This window comes from Cyprinodon tularosa, unplaced genomic scaffold (genome assembly GCF_016077235.1).
Source record: "Cyprinodon tularosa strain WSP-4 unplaced genomic scaffold, ASM1607723v1 ctg12, whole genome shotgun sequence".
Classification (NCBI taxonomy): domain Eukaryota; kingdom Metazoa; phylum Chordata; class Actinopteri; order Cyprinodontiformes; family Cyprinodontidae; genus Cyprinodon; species Cyprinodon tularosa.
This window is the reverse complement of record NW_024038003.1, coordinates 346,056-360,794: the sequence shown is the minus strand read 5'-3', so window position 1 is coordinate 360,794 and position 14,739 is coordinate 346,056. Positions and strand designations below refer to the sequence as shown.

Sequence of the window (14,739 nt, the reverse complement as noted above, 5' to 3'; positions counted from 1 at the left end):
TGAACAGAGGGGACATTTTAGACTCTTCATCTCATGATTACAGCTGCAGCTTTCCCTGTTACTGGTACCTGTGTTCACAGTCACGTTTTGACTGGCTTTGCTGGTGCAGTTCTCATGGCTAGCCTTCACAAACACTGTGTACTGCTGTTCACAGTGCAGCTCTGACAGGAGGCAGTCACTGGAGGTGGTGTTGCAGGTGTGTCCATGTCCGTCTGCAGCCACGGCAACAACCTGGTAGCTTTCAGCAATGGGAGAGGGGGTCCAGGACACCAGAGCACTGTGATTCTGACAGGAGACGTCCACCGCCACATCTCTAGGAGCACAGGGCTCTGTGAAAAAGAAAAAAGTCCTGAAGCTTTGCAATCAGGAAAAATGCCAAGGAGAAACACCATGGGAGAAACACCTGGATGCACTGTAGAAAACTACATCTCAGCTGGATGGATCTGCTGACCAGAGGGATTTTCTATCCATAAATCCAACTTTAATGAAAATGCTGCAATATAAATGTTATTTTTAAAAGTTGTGTCCAATGTCAACAGTCTACTGAGAACCTTTTACACGTCTTGGAACTGCCCATCAATTTGTAGTTATTGGACAGAGGTTTTTTACCTCTTTGTCAGAAGCACTAGGTGAAAGAACATATTCTTTGACTTCTTTTGCAAAATCTAATAAAGATGTTCCTGCTTTTCCCACCCATTTGGTGAGACGATTGATTTTTTTCAATTTGAGAAAAAAGAGGGTGTCTCTAATCCAACGGGTGTTTGAAGGTGGTATAGATGATTTCCAGTAAAAAAAAAATCAGACTGTCAATGACTGGTAGAATGTTTATGACTCTATGGCAGGGGTCTTCAACGTTTTCCAGGCCAAGGACCCCCAGACTGATGGTGAGATGGAGCGGGGAACCCCTAATTATAGATACTGTATAAAACTGTGTTATATCAAACTGGTCTTATAGTCACTCTATTACAGGTGGAGTAATGTTATGAAAGTAATTTCGCCCTGGGATTATTAAAGTATTTCTGAGTCTGATTCCTGGTAGATGGGACATGTGTTGTGAATAAAATGGTGCCCAGCTTGAAAGAGCTCCTGTGAGTCGCTGAATGTATGCAATGATGACTAAAAACATCTGCCTCAATTTATGTTTACTACAGTGTGTTGAATTCATGTTAATTTGTATTTAAAAACATTTCAATAAGTGGAGAAAAATTGCAGCGGGGGGAATATATATATAAAAAAAATCTAATCAACCAAAACCTTCGCGACCCCCATGCGGTACCTCTGTGCACCCCCTAGAGGTCACAGACCCCCTGTTGAAGACCTCCGCTCTATGGGGACCATTCCTTCGAGTTTGTTACCAAGTCTGATATCTCACTTATTTAAAACCCCAACGCTTTAAATGGACATACTGATCATGTATAATATGCTGAAGTTGTCTCTGGCTATGTCTACCTAAGTTATTTAGGTATTTGAACATTTCTTGTATTTAGCATTGGCTGTCTAATGTGGAGCTTTTTGTATGTCTTTTTTATGTGTGGGGATTTATTGCTCTTACAAAAAGGAAATTGCACTTTATTGACATATGTTATTTGTGATCTTCTTGCTTAATAAACAAAGTGAAAAAACACTTAATTTTATGCACCTTCGTATTTTTTTTTTAACACCTCAACTCAATGGATAATTGTTTTCAAAGCTATACGATAACAACAATAATGGCTAACTAAGTGTATGAAACCTTCTTAACTTTGACTCCTCACTTAAGTCATTGCAACTGATTTACTGGATTATATAGATAACAGCAAGTTTATTTAAAAAAAAATGTCTTGAAATATTTAAATACAAGCAACAGAAAAAAAAAAGATAAAAATAAAAATTTTAAGCAAAGATAACTCTCATATTTAACCAAAAACAGGATAAGCCTTGGCTAGTATTTAAACAAAACCTCCTAGTCCAGATTTCTCAAAGCTGCAAACACCTTCTATCCCTGGATTCTACAGACAGGAGGCTCTGATGACAGGACCTCAAATACCTGCTGAGGTACTCTGGTCCTGGTCTGTGATGAGCTCAAAGGTGACAGAAAATAAGTCTAAAATGGATAAAGCCACCGGAGATTTCTGCCTGTTAAGTTCAATGATTGTCAATGATATTAAAAACAGAGATTAGGTCCACCAGCAGAAAAACAAAAACATCTAAATCATAACTCGGAGGAACTTGAATTTGACTCAGCTTGCTGAAGCTGGTTGATGCAAGCTCTATGATGCAACTAATAGTGTTGTTTTTTTCTCTATACATTATTATGAGGAATAACAAACTATACCCATGCTAATTCTGTAGGGTGGACTCCTCAAAGAGCTGCATTGGTCTGAAGAGGCCGTGACAATGATGGTGTAGTGGAGACCACACTGTGCTTCCCGGAGGTAGCAGCTGCTACCGGTGCTGTTGCAGTGCAGGTAGGTTTGGTCACTGGCCTTTGCTGTGGCAGTGTACACTGTGTTTTCAGTGCCGCCGCCCATAAGCCCCCACTCAACCAAGATGGAGGAATTATGGCACTGAGTGAAGACGGTGATAGCAGACAGAGAGCAGGGGGCTGAAAGACGGGAGACATTCCAGTTACTTTACTGTGCAGCAGGAATGGTATACACAGAGGCTTGCAGAAGTATTTTTGCATCTTGAACTGTTTTACATTAAAGCAGACTAATTGCATTCAACTGGGATTCTATGTGGTGGACAAACAAAGTTCTGCAAGAAACTGAAGTGGAGGGACACTATGACTGCTTTTAAAAAGTATTTACAAATTAAAATCTGAAAAGTGTGGTGTGCATCTGTATTTAATCTGTTTACCCTGATACATCTAAATAAGATCCACTGTGGACTTTAACAATTAATCAGATTAACAGTTTACAGATCAAATAGTCAGCTAATTTAGTCATCGAAAAGATCATTGCCCAGAGTACAAACACTAAAACAAGCCATTTGCTGAAAGAAAAACCCACACAGAGCAGTAATGAGGCTAAAAACTATAAAACGAACATCTACTTTTAACAATTAAAAAGAAAACCCTTTTTTCAGAACTCCTTTAGTAGCATGCTTTAAGCTTGTCTTGGCTCATATTCTGTTAAACATCTCCTAGTAAGCACCCCTTGCTGTCTGATTATCAATGACCTAACCAATAAAACAGCCATAAGATTAATCAGTTATTTAAAGAATCATTAGATGGATCCTTAAATCCATCCATCCATTTTCTGATATACAACCATGCACTCATACATAGCCAAGTGTAACTTGTAGAAATAACAAAACAGAGCTGCCATCCATAAAAGCCCTTCTTCCATTTAAACTCAGGTCCTTTTTGCTACATAAGCTGCCTTTTTAGTAAATACAAATTACACATTGAGGCATGGTGGTGGCCGAATAATGCTGTGGTTGCTTCTGCAGATGCATGGAAGCTGATCATAGTTGTTGGAAAGGCTGATTAAGCTAAATAAAGAGCAATACTGACAGGCAATCTGTTAGAGCCTACACATGTCTTGGGAATATGTGGTTCATCTTGCTGCATGGCAACTACTGTAAACATACAGCTGGTGTCTAAAGCTGGTGGAAACATTCCCCATGAGAAGTGTAGCTACAGTAAATCAGCTGTCTACAAATCACTGACTAATCATCAGAGTTTTCGGATTTCTTTTATGTATAAAATGTTACATCAAATTATACTTCACAACTACACAATATTTTGTGTTGATTCATCACATCAAATCCCAGCAAAATGCATTTAAACTCATAATGTTTATGTCACAAACCGCAAACTGCAGAACATTCTGATCTGAATAGGTTACCTGTCTGTAAAGTGATGGAGGCACTTGGTGGACCCTCACACTGGCCGTTTTTAGCTGTAACCGTGAAATTGTATGAAACGCCACAGGCCAGGTTTTCCACCTCACATGTTGTATTGGTGGAAGTGGTGCAGTTGGCTGTGTGGCTATCTCCTCCAACAGCTAAGACAGTGTAGCTCTCCGCCCCAGGGGAGGCGTTCCAGGATATCCAGGCAGAGTTGGTCACACAGTCCAGGTGACCTCTGATACCTTCAGGCTGGCAGGGAGCTGAGAAGAGGCCAGCAGAGCTGTAAGGATCAGTGAGTGGATGGAGGGATTTTCATGGGAAAAGTTTTTCCTATTTTTCATACCTGACTGGACGCTGTGCGTCGAGTTGAGCTCACTTTTACAGTCGCCTCTCACAGAGATCACTTGAACAGTGTACGTATCACCACATGTTAAGCTGCCGGTAGAACAAGCAGTCTTCGTAGTATTGCATATTTCACTGCTTCCTCCACTGGCAGAAGTTAAGGAAACCAAGAAGTGATCGGCATCTCTAACTGCATCCCAGGTAACAGTCAGGTCATTGGACAGACAGCTGAGCTGGGTGTTCAAGTTGTGGGGAGGGCAGGGACCTGAGAATACACAATCAGCTTAGAAACACATCCATCATGGAAACAGTCGTCTCTGAGCTGCTGCTTTTACCTGACTGAAAAAGCACAGGCGGGCTGGGATGACTGGAGCATTGGTCATCCATCGCCACCACCTGAATGGTGTAGTTTGCACCACATGTGATGCAGCTTAGATCAGAGGCCATACAGCTGTTGTCACTGCTGCTACTGTTGACCATCACCGAGTAATTTAGGTCCCCTTGACTGGGAGACCAGGACACAGCAGCCGTGTTGTTGGAGCAATCCATTTTCACAGAGACATTAGTGGGAATGCATGGCACTAACAGAAACATGACAGTATCATTTCAAACAATGAAGCTAGTAGATATAAATAAAGCAATAATTGAATAATTTAGAGCAGTCTTCACATTTATTAGCGCCGTTGGTTAAGATGTATAAAAAGCTTTAAATTAAATTGATCTTTTATAGCAGTTGAATATTTTTAGACTGAAAAAATTTATAAAAAAAAAATCTAATTTTCAATTAGAGTACATTGGAAAGGTCCAACGTTAATAGAAAATGCACAAAGTCGCTGGTGGGAAACATGCTTGGAACCCAATATCACTATAGTTAAGATAATCCATAAAATTGAGTTAAAAAAATAACTGTCTCCACAATATCCCAACATGGTATTTACATGTTGGTTGGTTGTTTTAAATACTTTTATATTAATTCAAATCTGCTGCTACATTGGACTTTAACTGGAATTGTTTGCTTTAGTAGGACTGACCAATAATCCAGCTGGGTACGATGTGAAACAAAGGATGAACACTTCAAACCAGCAACTGCTTTTCACTGTTAGGTACAGCGGAGGATTTATGATGCTAAGGGCCTGTTTCTCTACTAAAGGTCTGGGAGCCTTTTCTGTCGTGGCTCAATGGAGTTTTTAAATCATGAGGAAATTTAAAGCAAAATCTAGTGATGGTTATGTTATCTTTGAATCGTTCTGCATGATAATGATCCAAACCAAAACAGTTTATCTGTGAAAAAAAAATAAGCCTAGGTGTAGAGACATCTTAGGCTCCAGAACTAAACACTATAGAAATAAAATAGATTTTTTTTTTATCCTATATAATATGTAAATGATTCAAGGGCTTTTTATATTTTTTAAGCTTTGTAAAATTACCAGAGTCGTGATTAATACTTAACATGGATATCTATTGAAGATATCCTGTTTTATAACATTTTCTTGGACTTAATATGGTGGCGAAAAAAATGAAAAACAATGGAAAAAATTGACCACTTACAGATATATTCTTTTTTCACAATTTAGATAATGTTCTATATCAAAAATAGGTTAAATAAGTTTTCAAATTAGGATTTATGCATTAATGAAACCAGCTGGGTTTCAAAACTTTTAAACCCCCAAACTCCTTTGATGACCGCTGCTCTAACCAAGGCAAACATAATCAGCTTCATAATTATAATCAGCTGTTTAGTGCAAAACAAATACTTTTTTATATATTGGTTTGTTATTTTTTCCCCCTAAGAAAACTGGCTTTGTATTTACTGCACTGTACAAATTATTGAGTACAATTATTTATTATAATGGCCCGATTCATTTATCTTTTTTTGCTGTTACATTCATTGATCTTATTACTTAATTTCGCTTTTAGATGCCAATTAACGGTTGTTTTCATAATAAATCCTCCCAGATTAACATATAGTAAAAATGCAGAGAATAAAACTAAATTACAAAGAGCCAAAATAGGAGGAGATAAAAACAAGAACAACCTCTTCAGATCAAATAAGTCAAATAACAGAAATAAGTTTAAAAAAATATTATTTCCCCTAAGGCTGCATTCAAACTATTAGTAGACCAATGCTGACCTGACTGCAGACTTGTAGTTTCTTCAGAGGTGATGTTACACTGCTGGTTGGAAGCTGTGACCGACACAGAGTAGTTGTGCCCACATGTTAGGGCCATAACGCTGCATGAATTGGATTCTGACATGCACTTTTCTGAGATGCCTGTGTCCGTCTGCATGTTGGCCGTGTAGTAATCTGAGCCATTGGAAGAATCCCAGGTTATCTCCACGATGCCAGAAATACAATCCTGTGAGGTGGAGATCCCCACTGGCATGCAAGGCCCTAAAAACAACAATGAAGTGTATTTTAAACTTCAAGCACTTTGCCTCTGAATTTCAGAAGCCAATCGCACAATCGTTAGCCCCTAATGGTCGTATCTGATTGGTACGCACAGGTTAGGACAGACGTGGACACACTGGTGTTGTCAGTACAGTGCTGGTTGTAAGGGGTGACTATGAGGCTGTAGTTTTGACCACATATAAGATCAGAAAAACGGGCTGAGGTGCTGTTGGTGCTCAGACTAATCACTCTGCCTCCTCTCTCAGCTGAAACCATGAAGACCTCTGTTCTGTCACTGATGTCCCAGTCCAGAGAAACAGCCTTCTGGTCACAGTTCACCGCGGCAGTCACATTCTCAGGCCTGCAGGAATCTGGAAAAATCCAGAAGTGACATTACATCACAACAAGAGTTTATATTTACCACAAATAACAGGGCTGTTTGATTCATGGATATGAATGCTGATGAAGATTCTCAGTCATCCAGGTCAGAGTCATCCCATAAAAGTCCACTGGACTTGGTTTCCAAGGTATGAAGACATTTCGCTTCCCCTCCAGGAAGCTTTCTCAATTCAAATGTCTGGATCTGCAGTGAGTTTGAAGCTTTTTGTAGACAAGGCCTTGTATTGCTTGGAAACATGCACATTGAAACCATCGAGCGGGTCGTTTGGTTCCATTGTTAGCCTGTCATATCTGAAACCTGTCTATGATTGTCAAGGGTCGGTCGTTAACGGAGGGATTGTTCACCTGGCTGACGAGAGGATGTACTTTGTTCCTCTATGATGGGGTGGGGGTTGCGGTGATACCTTGAAGGGATCATCTCTGTAACTGAATTGTAAGTTTTTTGAAGCTGGAATCTGAGTCCACAACCTCCGTTTAAAATTGTTTTTTCTCTCTTAACATAGATGGCTTCCTTCACACCCCTCTCAAACCACCTATTTTCTTTAACCAGAATGTGAACATTCTGGTCCTTAAAAAAATGTCCTTTGTCCACAAGGTGTAGAGGAACTGCAGAGTCTTGTCCAGAGGAGGCCGCTCTTCTGTGTGGAACCAAACGACCCACTCGTCGGTTTCAATGTGCATGTTTCCATGCAATACAAGGCCTTGTCTATATAAAGCTTCAAACTCACTGCAGATCCAGAGATTTGAATTGAGAAAGTTTCCTGGAGGGGAAGCGAAAGTCTTCAAACCTTGGAAACCAAGTCCAAGTCCATTGGATTGTTTTTAAACTTTTACGGCATGGATATAAATGTTTTAACATGATCCAGAAGTATTCTAAATGCTGAAATTCTCCGTAACATACTCATGTAGATGACAGAGGAGTTGCTTGGAGAGCTGGTGCAGTTGTCAGCCCGTGCTCTCACTTCCACCGTGTACCACTCCCCGCAGTGCAGGTCGCTCCACGTGCAGGAAGTGGTGTTGGTGAGGCACAGGTGAGTGTGGGCATCCACACCTGTTGCTGTAGCAATATATGACTCTGCACCGTTGCTGGGGCCCCAGCTGACAGACCCCATGTTAAAGTCACACTGCGCAGAGGTCACCACCTCCCTGGGAATGCATGGACCTGCAAACAGATGATGGGGTAATCACTTTTCTACATACTAATGAAAGGATATCATTATTAAAAAATGCATTTTGTATGCATTTTTATTCACTGCTCCAAAGCATACAAGATTGGTCCAAAAAATACAAAATAAAACAACATTTGTTAAAACTGCAAAGGTTTTTCACAGAAAGATCAGAAAATTAAAGCTGCATTTTAAAAATAAATACCCCCAACTCAAGACTGTTAATAAATGGATCAAAAAGTTTTCACATTTCCTTTTCAAATATTAGAAACAACTTGAGTTTAATGGTACAATACAAAGGTTCATATCTATTGAATACAGGCCTTCTTCCCTATGAAAATGAACAATGCTCCATTTTTCTCCTGCTTTCAGAAACATGACCAAAACACAACAACACAAAGTGAAAATGAGAATTTGGAAAACATAAAGGAAATACCCGTTTTGAAGAAAACAGGATTGCTTGGCATGCTGTCACAATGGCTGCCCCGTGCTCGGACAGTGAGATTATAGCTCTGTCCACAGGATACAGGGGCTGAATAAAAGGGTTGGGTGGTGTTGAAGACTTCCATGTACCCAAGACTCCCCATCATTGTGACTGAAAAATTGTCAGGGCTGCCTGTGTGATCCCAGGAGAGCTGCACCTCCTCGCTCTCACAGAGCGTCTGAGCAGAGACATTCACAGGTTGGCAAGGCTCTGATAGGTGAAAGAATGAGAAGTGGGAAGATAGTTAGTATGATAGCAAAGCAGTCTGCTAGTGGAGATAAGGTTAACATTGCAAACTTATAAATTTAACTGATGGAACTTCTTTTGAGTGCAGGTTTTTCTTTATTTCTTAAAAAAAAAACACACACACACACACACAAAATATCATGTTGCTTAAGTGCTTAAAACTATCTGTGGATACGAGCAAAATTAGAAAGGTGGCCATTTTCCTGCAGCCACTTCGTGTTTCAGGAAATAACACAAACATCTGTCTTCCTTAGATTCCATGTTTCTTTTGTCTCTCCTATTTTAAAAAGCTTCTAAAACTAGGCTGTTTATCGAGTCATATTTATATGAATTCCAAATTAAGGACATCTATAGAATGAGTTTAAAAATACTCCAGCTATATTATTCTCTAATAAGGACTATTGAATCTGACCATTAATTTAAAACTAATTTTATAAGCAAACACATTGAAAATAATTATTTCCTTACGTGAGATTTTCCCATTAAATGAAAGTATTGATATTAAAGTATAAAGTCAGAATTCTGCCAAAATGCACTCATGTAATAAATACTCATAATGGGCACAATTTAACTACCCTCTGTATGTGTTTTGAACCTAATATGCGAGCAGATTTAATACCATAAGGCACCGAATTTATCATAAGTATGAATGCATCATCCTTCTCTGTATGTTGGTATGCTTTTAATAAAACTCCTCATAGCAGTATTTATCATTTGTTCCTCCTTTTGACCGAATCCTGACTTCATATAAAAGATTGAATCCTACAGGGAGAAATAAAGCTACTGTGATAAAAGATGCGGCAATGTTCTGGATTTTCATTCATCTTTGATATGACATGAAGCATCAAACTTATGTTCTTTTTCATCCAAATTTCATTGTAAAAAAAAAAACTTCCTGCTATTTGGAATTTCACCACAGATTTCAGCATATAAAAAAACAAAACGCAACAAATGCGGGAAGAGCAGAATAACAGTGCGCCAGTTTTTGCACATGCACCAGTTCAAGATGCAAAAGCCCCTGACATCTTAGTCATTAGATACGATGGAAAGCTTAAAGCGGCCTAAGAGAATCAAAAATATTGAAATGTTTAATTAAATTTGGGATAAAGATAAACATTCTTGATCATTAGCTTTAATGCTTTCCAGAAAAAAATATCAGCGCAATACAATTTAGGCTAAACTAAATCTAGATAACTAAGTGGTAATTTAGTTCTTTTATAAAATAATGAAAACTTTATTAAAGTCTTTCACAACTGGTCAGGTAATCCTGCACTTCCAATGGATTCACACAGTAATGAAACTTTCCTATAATGCCAGCAGTCTCTTTCCTTGTGCTGCGGCACAGCACGCCTCTCGGATTTAAAACCATTATCTGTTGTGGCAGTTTTGGCTGTAGGTGTATTCAGTAACACTTTAGCCACTTTAAGCATTCCCAGCTATTTAAACACTTGAATTATCTCTGTAGGTTCAAATCTGGGGGTGTTTCTCTCAGCATGATTTACTTTTACAGTTAAGGATTTCTTTCAACCTCATATAGTCCACTAAAGATCTAAGTTTTTTTCTATTAAATCAAAGAACAACATCATGTTCCCAAGTATGAAATAACAACTTAATAACAATATGCATAAACAAAGTATTTCATCATCTCAGGTACCTGTTTGGACGACAAAAGGGCTACTGCATGGGCTCCAGCAACCATCACTGTATGCTGCCACCGTAAAATTATACATTTCTCCACAGACCAGACCAGTGATCTGGCAGGAAAACGATGAGGAGTTGCATGTTTTCAATTCCCCTCCTGATGATTTAATGGCGGTTGCTGTGTACAGTTCAACTTCTGGTTTCACATCCCAGGATATGGCAGCAGTGTTTGTGCCACACAGCAGGCTGACATACACAGGTGGAGGTCTGCAGGGGCCTAGAAAAGGTAGTAAAAGATTGAAGATACACTGTTGAGAAACAGCCTGATTGCTGCCATGATTATCCATTAAAACTTACGGGTGGTGACGTTGATGTGCGTCTGGGCTGTGAGGCTGCATTGCTCATTGGTGGCGGTGAGGCTGAGGTTGTGGGTCTCCCCACAGCTTAGACCTGTTAGGTTACAGTAGCTGTGCTGGGTGGTGCAAAGAGTTTGAGAGCTTCCTCCAACAATGGTCATGACCGAAATGTTTGTTTGTGTGCTGATGGGCGACAGTATGGTCGGAGAACTCCAGGACACGATGGCATCGCTATCAGACTCACAGCTTACCTTTGCCGTGATGTTAGCAGGTAGACAAGGAGCTGATGAAAAAACATGACACACTTTAACTGATGCACACAAAAAAGACATGGTGGGCCTCTTAAAAGTTTATACACCCCTTGAACCTTTTTAGATTTTCTTGTGTTAAAACAGTACAATTAGTTTCTGGTATTTAGGTGCTAGAAAAACAGAAGTAGTGCATTACTTTATGTAACGTGGCAAAAAAACATGTTTTATAGAGAGGAAGCATTGAAGAAAGTGACAAGATAAGACCAAGATATGACATTTAGGCTTAGGTAAATATATATATATATATATATATATATATATATATATATATATATATATATATATATATATATATATATATATATATATATATATATATATATATATATATATATATATATATATATATATATATATATATATATATATATATATATATATATATATATATATATATATATATATATATATATATATATATATATATATATATATATATATATATATATATATATATATATATATATATATATATATATGTGTTGGAAAGTTAATAATTGACATTAGATGATTTTGTTCAGGATGGAAAGGGAAGACAGGGTGTTTTTTGAAAATGGAAGGAGACTTCAAATAAGGCTAAAGGATTCACCTTCCACTGTTTAAGTCTATGTATTAGAATGCTCCAGGCCTAAATGTGATCAAGGATCTGTGGCAAAAAAATTTGCATCCTGCGTTTTTTATTTGTAAAAAGAATTAAAAGGCATTCATTTTTCAATATCTCCATTATACACTGGTTTTAACTTGTGGATCATAAAAAAAACCTAAACATCACTGTGATGTTTGTTGTTGTAACAGCAGAAAGGTGGAAAGGTTCAAGTCAAAACGCAATCTACTCATAAAATAGAATAACTCCTTTAGGGGTCGGGCATCGGTGCTCTGATCTGCCTTTCTCTGTTGGGTGCGGCCATCTCTATATCTGGCCTCCTTGTGTCCCAGTGATCTGAAGTGCCTCTTGATATCTGTGCCTCTTTCTCTGTTCTGGGCCCAGTAGGGCGACTCTGGGGCAGCATAAACCTGATAGAGAGCGTATTTACCTTTATACACAAACATCCCCATGCTTATATATCAAGGGAGTTTGGTTCCAGGTGTTCAGTGATATACACCATTACTACATACTAAGCTGCAGCTACAGATATATACCACCCTGAATAATATTGTGCAATCACCAAATTATTCCACACATAGACTGACTGGTTATCTAAGCGATACCCACTACTCTGGAAACTTTTTTGATGTTTACCTACTGTCTTTCGTTGCTTTTTTGTTTTGTTGTTTTGTTTTCTCTCTTTTCTATCTACTCCTCCCTCTTTCCCGTCTATCTCTCTTTCCCCTTACTTCTTATTCCCTCTCTTTCTTTCACTTTTCTTTCCCTCTCTGTGTCCGTTGTATACAATTTTACTCCCTAAATAATTTTCAATAAAATGTCATGGACAAATACCGAGGTTAACCTTATAGCAACACTCATAATGGTTTGCTTGTGAAACCAAATCTGTCAGGCCATTATCAAGCTCTGGGAAATGGATTCTCAGTGCTATATTGGCAAAAAAGGACAGTCACAAACACATACAAAAAATGAAATATTTACCCGACGTGAGATGGACCACGGAGCTGTCTGAGCTGTTGTACCGCTCTCCTAAAGCTTTGACCCAAACTCTGTAGATGGAGCCACATATCAGCCCTTGAATAATGCAGCTAACTCCTTCTTCACATTGCCCCATCATACAGTTATCTGGGGTTGTTATCATGCAGGAGGTGGAGTGACCATTTTGGTTGTCCAAGTAGGCGACGTAGCCCACTGCGAAGTCACTCTGCTGCCAGGACACATTTGCGATGAGCTGTTCACATGACATAACGACTTGGATGTTTGTGGGCGGGCAGGGTGCTGAATAAAAAAAAAAATAGACATTCAAAGAAGAAAAATTTGTAAGAAAAAACAGAAACAGGAAGATGCTGCAATTAAGTATACAGATCCTTCTCAAAAGTGCATAAGTCATAACTGTACATAATTATTTGAAGGTTGACTTTTTCTGTATTAAGAACCCTTTTCTTTTATTGGTCGGATGAAATATGCTAATTTTGTGAGATAGAAATTTTGGGTTTTCATGAGCTGTATGCAAAAATCATCCATATTAAGACAATAAAAGACCTGAAATATGTCAGTTAGTTCGCAATGAATCTAAAATATATGAATGTTCAACTTTATCATTACATTATGGAAAATAATGAACTTTATCACAGTAGGCTAATATTTTGAGAAGGACCTGTACATAAACAAGGGAGTAACCCACCTGTAATGAGGCGGTGGGGCGCTGAGGTCACAGTGTTGTTGCAGGCCGAGTTTCTGGTTTTGACTGTGATGTTGTAGGTCTGACTGCACTGCAGGTCTGTCAGGGAGCACTGAGCAGTGGTTGAGTTACAGTCGACGATGAGGCCCTGCTCTGTGACAGCCGATACAGAGCTCAAGCTGGAGCCTGTCGCTGCCCACGTAACCTGGGCGGCAGTCCCGTTGTAATGGACGGACACATTCACAGGTGGACATGTTTCTGCGGGAAACCGGCAGTGGACTTATATGAACCTCATGACTGATGTCTTTCCAAAAGTGTAAATATGCTACATTCTCTACCTGTGATGAGGTGTCCTTCCATGGTAGCTGTGCTGTTACACGTTTCTCCTAGAGCCTTTAGGGTGACATTATACTCTACGCCACAATGCAAGGAGCTCAGCTGGCAGCTGGTGGCGTTGGTGGAGCAGCTGACGCTGTGGCCCGATGAAGATGTTAGGACAGCAGCATAGGACTCAGCTCCCACAGTGGGCTGCCAGGAAACAGTAGCAGAGTGGGCCTGACAGTCCAGGAAAGATTCAATACTGTGTGGTTGGCAAGGTGCTGGTTGGAGCAGAGAGAGGAAGACTAATTAGTGGCAGTTCAGGAATTGAACGAGATTGGCTTTCACCCAGGGTACTAACTTGTCAGGGAGGCAAAAACAATGAACAACAAAACAGGTATTTGGTCCCTAAATAAGCTTTTATCACCTCAAAAATCCTGAATCATCCTTCTTACATTTTGTCCATGATATTGTAGGTGGGATGATAATAAAACAATCCGGATACCACAAAGGTGATTTAGTTTAGCTGTTATTGTTGAAATGGATTCATAACACCATTGGCATTAATCTTATTGTTAGGGTGTGGGTTGTTGGTGATGTCATCATTGATGAATTTTCTCTACCTGAGGTAAGTGAAACCACAGAGCTGTCTGAGCTGTTGTGCTGCTCTCCCAAAGCAATGACCCAGACTCTGTAAATGGAGCCACACGTCAACCCAGAGACCACACAACTGGTATCCGTGTGTGTTCCAGTGCAAGAGGCGTTTTGTCCACTTTGGTCCCCAAAGTAGGCGACGTAGCCCACAGCGAGGTAACTCCGCAGCCAGGACACAGTTGCAGTGAGCTGGTCACAGGATATGCTGGTTTGAACATTTGTGGGCGGGCAGGGCCCTGAAAAAAGGGGAAAACACATCCACACAAATATCAATAAAAAGTAACGCTAAAGAGTGAATCTCTGATCTGGTAACA

General features: G+C 39.4%; 1 protein-coding gene across 2 annotated transcripts in view; it reads right to left on the bottom strand.

The window, feature by feature from the left end:
• Positions 1-14,739, bottom strand: part of LOC119773023 — a 34,057-nt gene that overhangs the window by 3,498 nt on the left and 15,820 nt on the right. The window contains exons 27-41 of one of the 2 annotated variants that reach the window (XM_038269810.1): positions 14,395-14,661; positions 13,792-14,052; positions 13,457-13,711; positions 12,754-13,050; positions 10,859-11,140; positions 10,515-10,778; positions 8,567-8,824; positions 7,866-8,126; positions 6,679-6,936; positions 6,308-6,568; positions 4,512-4,757; positions 4,178-4,441; positions 3,831-4,094; positions 2,315-2,584; positions 69-329 (exon numbers count right to left, since the gene is read on the bottom strand). In XM_038269810.1, coding sequence (XP_038125738.1) covers positions 69-329; positions 2,315-2,584; positions 3,831-4,094; positions 4,178-4,441; positions 4,512-4,757; positions 6,308-6,568; positions 6,679-6,936; positions 7,866-8,126; positions 8,567-8,824; positions 10,515-10,778; positions 10,859-11,140; positions 12,754-13,050; positions 13,457-13,711; positions 13,792-14,052; positions 14,395-14,661 — 3,969 coding nt within the window. The remainder of the gene's footprint in view (positions 1-68; positions 330-2,314; positions 2,585-3,830; positions 4,095-4,177; positions 4,442-4,511; positions 4,758-6,307; positions 6,569-6,678; positions 6,937-7,865; positions 8,127-8,566; positions 8,825-10,514; positions 10,779-10,858; positions 11,141-12,753; positions 13,051-13,456; positions 13,712-13,791; positions 14,053-14,394; positions 14,662-14,739) is intronic. The other variant, XM_038269819.1, reaches the window with a different exon arrangement.